Raw genomic sequence first — 8,868 nt, 5'->3', positions numbered from 1 at the left:
TGGCTATACGCTTTACTAGTTAGAGTATAAAGTCTGAAGTTGATAATGGTGAAGGAAATTAAAATTTTTCGATTCATTCATTCAAACAGTATCTATTTTGCAACAGTCCTCTTGTACAGAAGTACTTGATGGTAGCACTTTCCGTGTACCAGGATGCTTGCAGAGGATAGCTCAATGACTATATATCATGTCTCCTGCTACTAGTATATGTTTCGTAGTACGTTCTGACTGCGAACGTGTTTCAAAGTACACCTGATACTGAGGCCGCCTAGCGAGAAGTTCTATCATGACATGGCTACACACTGATGTGGTACTGTATCGATTTGTTGGTCAGTCAGGAATATGGTTACGTGTTTATCGCTACTTGGGGTCACTTTGCAGATAGGTTGGATGGACACATTCTTGTAAAGTAAATCAAATAGTTGCTACTACAATGCTGCTAGAATATACAACTACTGACGATTGATCAAAAACGAAAGTTATAAGAACTTTTGTCAACTGATACAAAGTTTTGTATCAAGCTAACACATTTTTCGTGGCTGTTATGATGATATCAAGGAAAGATAACACGTACAGATCACAATACCTGTTTTGTATTGTTTATTTCTGTTTCACACATTGTTACATTTGGGTGCACGGAAAATAAACGATTACATAGTCAAAATATCACCGATCACAAATTTCACAACTTCAATCCCGGAGACGAGCTATGATAATAAAATCATCATATTTTCTTGCCAAATAACAAGTAGAAAATTAAAGTTTTGTTACACATACTTCATTAAATCATTTACTTCCGATAATTGTCTACAACTATTTACATTTTATTCTGCTTTAGGTTACAGAAATTCACTTTACAACACAGATATGATCATGATGTATGAGACAGTGTATTAGACACCGTCCCTTTTTGGGACACAATGTTTCTGTCACGTTCATCGCACGATCGCCTTACGACCGAACACGGCAACACTGGGACAATCGTGTATGTGTCGTGCAGAAGTCTTGTTATAGAAAAGGCAACATTAGGTCCTTGTCGGCTGTTGGTTCTGGCAAAGCCTGCTTGAAAGTTCTACGACATCAAAATCGTACGACGACCGTATGGCGAAGGTGACCGCGCCCTAAGACGAACCCGCTCTATCTTATACACTGCGTACAGTTTTAGGTACGGCGTCACACGTAGGACTTGGAATACAGAGGAATAACGTTCGTAAATGTTTTCACGTGATTTATCGCACTTCCCCGTCCGATACGATTCTGTTGATCGCCATAAGAATCCTGACTGTCCGTAGAACACCGGTACCAGTCTGCCTAAAACACCTTCACACGGAAGCCATCTTGATACACCGTGACGTCAGATGACGTTGAGGGCGAGTCTTCTCCTGTCGATTGTACAAAGAGAAGGTCATGTTTTGAAATAAAATATTAATACGCACTGAACTAATCTTTAAGCAGATATTGGATTAGGCTTGCTTTGCGCATGTTGTTGCGGTTCTTTTTACGTCTCTATATAACGGTGCTAGTTTTTCTGACCCACCTGGAGACATAGAGTTAACATCTGCTTGGAGACTAGAAGTCACGACTTCAGCCTCGTTTTGGTGTATGACCCCGAGCTGACCCCGGGAAATTCAAAATGGCTGCCATTGGCAAGGGGTCTATTGCATGTGACATAAAACTGGCTTGTCCCGTTTGCGCTGGTGAACTATTGGATAGCAATAGACAGCTAAACGTTTGTAGAGCAGTAAAGATATGTTAGATATGATTTTTTCGAATTTAATGGCTGCAATATGGAACAACATTGTCATTAAAGGCATACACACACACACGTGATAGGTAATAAAAAGGAGGTTTAATAATCTCTATTAAACCTCCTTGGTAATAACGGCAGTACACTGATCCATGCGTCACCAAAACAGGGTTCACCAAAACAGACACAGCCCACAAACTGACCACAAAAGCTGTGACGTCACTAGTCATCTTGGGAAGGACTTCAGAACCTGGTAGTCCTGATCAGCGTGTCCTTTTCGTTTTCCACGATCGTGATGGTTTTGAATTCGCTGATTTCCTTGGGCGTGGGGGGTCGGGGGCTTATGTCTCGAGGCTGTAAACTTCTGATGGCGTCCCATTGTTTCAGAAACAACACGATGACAGAGGCCCACACCACGAGTACAAGAGCGATGATCACCCATTCTTCGATGGTAAAATTCTGTCCTCGCTTGTCGGGAGTGACGACTTCGCAGTCATCTTTCGGCAAGGCCGAGTCACCTGGAGAGAGAAGACGAAGAGACTGAAATGGTTCCGTGTGACAAACTGCTATGTTATTATGAGACACATGTCACATTTCTAACGGGAATTCACAATAAACACGAAATGTGCATATTTTGAAAGAGCATACATAGACACGAGAAAAATGAAATCCTCGGACTTAACAAATAATACACCTGAAAAAAAAATGTAAAAGTAAAAATAAAAAGAGGAATGCTTATCAAGAATTAATGTATTCAAGGGCAAGATACTTCGATGATCATGTTCATTGGCGCTGCATTTAAAACCCTAACCTCAAGATTTTAAAGTCAAGAACCATTACCATAAGTTTTCATGTATAGAAAATGACGCTCACTAGGTGAAATAGTTTGACAGGCAAGTGTATTCTACATGTGATGTTATTTTCATATTGCTTCTGCTTCTACTATCCGTCTGTCCCATATCCTCACGTAGATCACTGTTTGAATTATGTGTTTGCGGTGCTTGGGTAAGACCCAACATCAATCGCGCTCCATAAAAGCATTCTATCTTCCCCTAATGTTGTAGAAAACTGCCCTCCACAAGGCATATCAATCATCGCTGATCATGATAACGAATAGGCAAGTTATCTCTATTGCTAAACATCATGGTGGTTAACTAGAAGTGTACTTTAATGGTATTTGAAGAAAACTAGCACCAAGTATTTCAGCGCAGATGTGTTATACCCCAGTGACATGTCCCGGACATATGTATCATTATCAGCACATGAGCCCAGGACAGCCAACACGGCCGGAAACGACAGAAAATTGTGTTTTTCTTACCGGAAATTACGTCACATTTTATAGCATGCAAATTCTAATCACGTGACGTTGACAGCAGTGGACTAAGAGTTGGGCTCCCTTGTGACTGATCAGAAGAAACAAGAACAAAGCAAAACTTGAAATGATAAAAATTTTCCAAATAAAAAGAACGACCATTTCAACAGGGACAATGAATTTCAATTATTTCCCTTCTAAATTTTGGGAAATATGATTTTGTTTTCCCTTCAACATCATTTTCTTGTGTTCAAGTGGTTAGTATGTAATCAAAAATAAGAATTCAAGAGGCTGTTGGTCCTTCAGATCTGGAGTTATCATGCAACTTGAGTCCAAAATGCGACGTGAGCATAAATCTGAATTTTTATAGGCCACATTTTAATGCACTAGATGTGACAACGTATGCCCGTACTTCAGGGGGGCACAACGAGCAAATATAATGAACCCCAACCCATGGACAAGCCAACAACGAATTTCAGGATAATGATTCCCATAAGAACTGACTTAAAATGGGTTTATTTAGGACATACCTCGCGGTGGTCAGTCCTAGGGCCTAGTTCCAATCACAATTGACGAGTAACCTTTATCCAATCGTGACCTCATTGTATATGGGGAGTCATCGGGTCAGGTTAACTGTGATGGACTTAATTCATCATTGTCTTCAAGGCAATTATATGTGTCAGGACAATGGGGAGCTGACCTAGAAAACATGGATATAATCCTGTCTTTATTACGTGCAGGGAATTATAAACACATAAAGGTGTTCTTACATCCTCCCAGCAGACCCGATATGTTCGTTACCTCCCATAGCGGCCCTGCCCTTCCGAGCCCCTGAACACGCTTCTGGCGACGTCACCACCAAACAGCAGATCGGGGGTTTGCTAAAGCTCATCTCGAGCAAAGCCGCAATGGATGCTGGGAAGCTATCAGCCAATCAGCTTACGTCTTACATCGCTACTTAATCATTCATGAGCAACTAGCAACTGTTTTTGCCGAGTAAGGCTAGCTCATCAGTTATTTATGAGCAACTATCAGTGACGCCACCAGAACCCAAAAGCTCCGTTCAAAATAGCAGGGCTTAGACCGAAAGGGTTTGACGAACATTTCCCGAGCGGTTTTCAGCGCTGATAAAGGAGGGTGTGTTTTTACGGCTGATATGCGTCGATTACCCGATGGACTACTGGGAGATATTGAGAGAAGTGTCCATTACTCATGAAACCTAAGTGATTTTCTGGACTCGATCCAAAACATAATACCTCTCACCTGACTAAAAATAGACTGAGTGTTATTTGTTTGTACTGGGGAAAATGTATCGTTTTACATTCTCGAGAAGATTCAAAGTGGTGTAATACTGTATCATATATACACTTCGCTAGCCAAGAAAACGGGGCCGTTGAACTTCTTCTGCAATATCTAACATCCACTAACATAATTCCACCAGGGTACATAATTCCGCCACCCTGAAAAGATATGCCCCAACCAACCCAACGTCCCCCAGTATAATGCACTCCTGTATAGCTAAACTGTGCAAACCAGGGGGTGCTGTACTAGAGACCTTATTTTAAACACACCGTTTTCAAAGTGGCGGATTTATGTAACCCGGTGGATTAATGTTATTGGAGGTCACATGATTATAAAACAAAGTCCGCTGCAGTACTGTTGAAAAACACCAGGTAAATGATTTTTCAGCTTGACCTTTCTTTGCTTAACCATTACACACCTACCAAAAATGATGAAGATCCATCAAAGGTTTCTCGAGTTATGCTCTTGACAGACCCACCCCGCAGCTGGTGTAACCGAAAACATAATCTTCTCGGCGAAGATAATTACCTGACTGATCGAGATCCTCGTTGAAAGATGAGTATGTCGGCGTTCGGAACGTGACGTTATCGCTCCGTATTTTCCGTGTGTAGTCAGCGTAAAGAACTGCGACGGTCACCACGTAACCCGTGGACGGCTTCAGGTAGGTTAAGGTCAATGACCTCGACCTCCGGCCCACCTCTGTGATAGTCCTTGCCTCGTGAGACTTGTTCCCGAATCTGGCGACAATCTCGAATCCGCTGATATTCTGAAATGCGTCGTTTTTTAGTTCCCATACGATTGTGGCAGTCTCTGCAGTGACGTCATCGATAGTGACATTGATGCTCGGCAAACCCAGAACTGCAATCGGCAAGTCTGGGAAGAGAACGACAAAAATTAAAAGTGTGATTGTAATTTTAAGAGTCATTAAGCGGATCTAGGTATTATTACTATGTTCTACGTGCTGTAGCAGTGATGACACATCTACAATGACCCCATAGGTTGCGTTTAAGATATAACATGTTCCTATGTACGTGTGGGCACCAACAGAAGGTAATTGATTTTTCATTTTCTTAATTTCTGGTGTCTTAGTACGAAGACTGGTGATATCCCCATTCCACTAGGACGGCGCTCTCACTGCGCGTTCTCTGCGACCTAAAACTAAAGAGAGTACTCAAATAATTTCATATATACAAAAAATATTCCAACTATGAAATCAAGGCTTAGACAAATTCGATTTAGGTCGCAGCGATCTCCGTCTAGTGGAATTGGGTCCTAACTCGAAACAAGACCTATAGTTCTCACAGAAAGTTTGCCAGACACTTAAAATACCAGACCTTAATAAGTAAAGACCGTAACCCAGGCGTTACTGCACTAAAACTTGATATATTAAGACTACAACCCAGCCCTTATCCTCGCATTTACCAATGGATCCACGCCACTGTGTAATCTAAAACACATTGTTGTTGTTTTACGTGGTCATAACTTGAAATAAACTTTTGTGGTTCACCTTGTAGTAGTCTATAACGACTCGGTTGGTGTACATTCATTGGCATCAGGCGTTTATTACTGCACGCTGTAATTGGTGTTAGTCAGGTAAAATAGATCTTTATGGAAAGTTGTTTGAGAGGTTTTTCGATCCATTAACTGGACACTGTCCGAGTCGTAAAACAGTATTACAGGAAGTGGGAGGGCATGTTATTCCCATTATTTTGTTATTTGACTGCAGCCATGCTGAACAGTTATGCACTCCACCCTCAGTTATTTTAAGTATTGATCCCAGAAGGGGTCGAAGGAAAGGGTTGCGCATTGTCTGAAAGGATTCAATCATTCGGTCACATATTGATGTTAGGGTCGGCGGTGCCTCAGTCGGTGGTCACCGCCCAACCGGAAGAAATAGGGTGGGCTGTTGTGAGATTCTTTCATAGCATAGTATGATCTATATGGCACAGATATTTCAGACACGAACATTACAATTATTCATCTTGCTTGTTATCTCGATGAAAAATTGAGATACCGTTTTGTGTGTCTGTGTGTGTGTTTCTGTTTCCGTATTTTTGTAGGCAGCATAACTTATTTTTAACAACCCCTCGATGGATTGTGATGATATTTGGTATGTGGTTAGGTGTTGGCAATACAAAGGTCAAGGTCGATTTTGGCCCCCTAGTATGTGACCATGGTACTACAGCAGAACCTCTGTTTTTTTAAATCTTTTGACCTGAATATGCGCTATGGTATTGATTTTGTGGTGGCAGATAGCTTTTGATGTAAGGAAGAAATGATATAGGTTTCGTCCATCTAGCAAATTTTGAAATCCTTATTTTTTGGAAACCTGAGGCATCTGTAACGGGAAATTTGTATCAAACTAATAGAGTGGCGAAATAACCCCTGTTTCAAACACGAGATTCCATGGCAATTGCATTAGTCAGGGTTATCATCCGTGACTCTGAATAATTCATGGCGTCCATGGGGAAGAGGAGTGATGTTCAGCTAACGTATCGGGCATGTACACTTCAGCTGGTGTTGTTCACAAGGCACAAACCCTATCACCACTCCCTGTGCTGAACTGTCAACATGTCAGTTGACAGTGATCCGTGTAAAATATGTAGGTCAACAGAAAGGGGTTATAGAAGAAATTTTTTGCACGACAATTGTACATGATACAATGTTTGGCGAATAACATGGTAAAAATAGAGGTATAGAATAAAACTTTACATCCTAATTACTAACACAAGGGCTAGCATAAGTCTTTGATATAGTGTTACAATCGAGCGGGGTTATATGAGTGATAATCCTTCAAGTTGATAGATTTTACTAGCCTCTATCAGGCTCCAGAGGCTGTTGGAAAGAGTGAAATTGTCCAGATAGGCAGATCTAGATAACATGCCATGGGAATTAGTCCGCTATAGAGTACATTTTGCCGCTCCTGCGGCGGACTATAGCTAACTTCTCTGGCATGTTATCCGTCTATTTTGGGCAATTTCACATTCTACTCTTTCCACGGCCGCATCTGGAGCCTGGTAGAGGCTAAGATTTTACAAGATAAGCATACTGTCACGAGTGCACTGCCCTCTGGTGCGTTCAAGGGCATCGACATATGCGTTCAGTGAACCATGTGAGGCTAAAAAGATGTGTATCATTATATGTATTGCTTTGGAAATGTACATAGGACTTTCGGCTAGCGGGGCAATTTTGATGGTATATACAGTACAGTATAATCAAATCTAGGGAATGTTCACCAGTTGAGCGTTAAAATCTAGAATTTGAAGGTACGAAATGCAAACAGTTCGACAGCCTCCCGTGACCTGAAAACATTTTCCCGGTAAACGGACGTACTTTCAAATTTTCTTGCGAATCGTTCGCTTTCACCGTCTTTATTTTTCCAGGAACTCTTTGCTGTATTTACCTAAAATGTTCTCTGTTGCAAAGCAGTCACCTTTTCCAGAGAAGGTTACATTTTCAGTAACATGTAATAAGCAGTGATGTCTAGCTTTTCCCCGGAGAATTTCCTTCCCAACATGTTATCACTTGATCTTTTCTGGAAGGCCTTACCCTTTTAGATTGTCATCTACTGTTATTTTCCCAAAAGTGCAACCGGCTTTTTCCATCAGTTTAGATGTGCCGTACCACTCTAATGATGAATGCATTCCTCCGAAGAAGATAGTGGATCTAGCTTACGCAGAAGCACACTGCCTATTTGTCTTCATCTAACACCAAAGCTACCTTCTCTGATCCTTTAACAACTGCATATTTCAAGGTCTTGTTAAGCCAGCGGTGAGATACATACCATGGGTGGATTGTGTCGTATGGTCATGCATCATATCGTGGGTAGAGTTGTTAGTTTTAATTTACCAGCATAGAATTAAACGTTACATACCTCGCTCAGTTTCCCGGCATGAAACATTCTGTTACTTTTATAATTGTGAACTTGACCAAAAATACTTTACATTGATCGTAATTATCATTTTATGAATTGAAATTTCACAAATGCTAGACTTTCAAGTGACCCTCTGTGACTTTTGTAAACCTCTTCAAGATAATAATGAACTTGACCAATAATACTTTTCATCAATCGTAATAATGAATTGAAATAGCAGAAATGATAGACTTTCAAGTGAACCGTCAACTGTTGGCTCTCTGTGACTGTTGTAAACCTCTTCAGGATAATTGTGAACCTGACCAAAAATACTTTATATTGATCATAATTATCTATGAATTGAAATAGCAAAAATGCTAGACTTTTAAGTGAACCGTTACTCATGGCTCTCTGTGACTTTTGTAAACCTCTTCAAGGGGATTTTGAACTTGACCAAATATACTTTTCATCAATCGTAATTATTCATGAATTGAAATACATTGTAGCAGAGATGTTAGACATTCAAGCCATGAACCGCCGACTGTTGCAAAGACGTTTTGCGCTGCATAGCTACACTTAAGTCTGTGATGTCTGATAATTACACTATTACCAATAAAGAAAATAAAGGGGATTAAGAGGATCACTTGATAATCT

At 40.8% G+C, this 8,868-nt stretch overlaps 1 protein-coding gene across 1 annotated transcript in view; it reads right to left on the bottom strand.

The window, feature by feature from the left end:
- Positions 1-585: 585 nt before the first annotated feature.
- Positions 586-8,868, bottom strand: part of LOC136444005 (fibronectin type III domain-containing protein 5-like) — a 29,136-nt gene continuing 20,853 nt past the window's right edge. The window contains exons 2-4 of the mRNA XM_066441400.1: positions 4,890-5,234; positions 1,951-2,265; positions 586-1,382 (exon numbers count right to left, since the gene is read on the bottom strand). Of these exons, the coding sequence (XP_066297497.1) occupies positions 1,991-2,265; positions 4,890-5,234 (620 nt within the window). The 3' untranslated portion in view covers positions 586-1,382; positions 1,951-1,990. The remainder of the gene's footprint in view (positions 1,383-1,950; positions 2,266-4,889; positions 5,235-8,868) is intronic.

This window comes from Branchiostoma lanceolatum, chromosome 10 (assembly GCF_035083965.1).
Source record: "Branchiostoma lanceolatum isolate klBraLanc5 chromosome 10, klBraLanc5.hap2, whole genome shotgun sequence".
Taxonomy (NCBI): Eukaryota; Metazoa; Chordata; class Leptocardii; order Amphioxiformes; family Branchiostomatidae; genus Branchiostoma; species Branchiostoma lanceolatum.
This window is presented reverse-complemented; position numbering and strand designations above follow the sequence as displayed.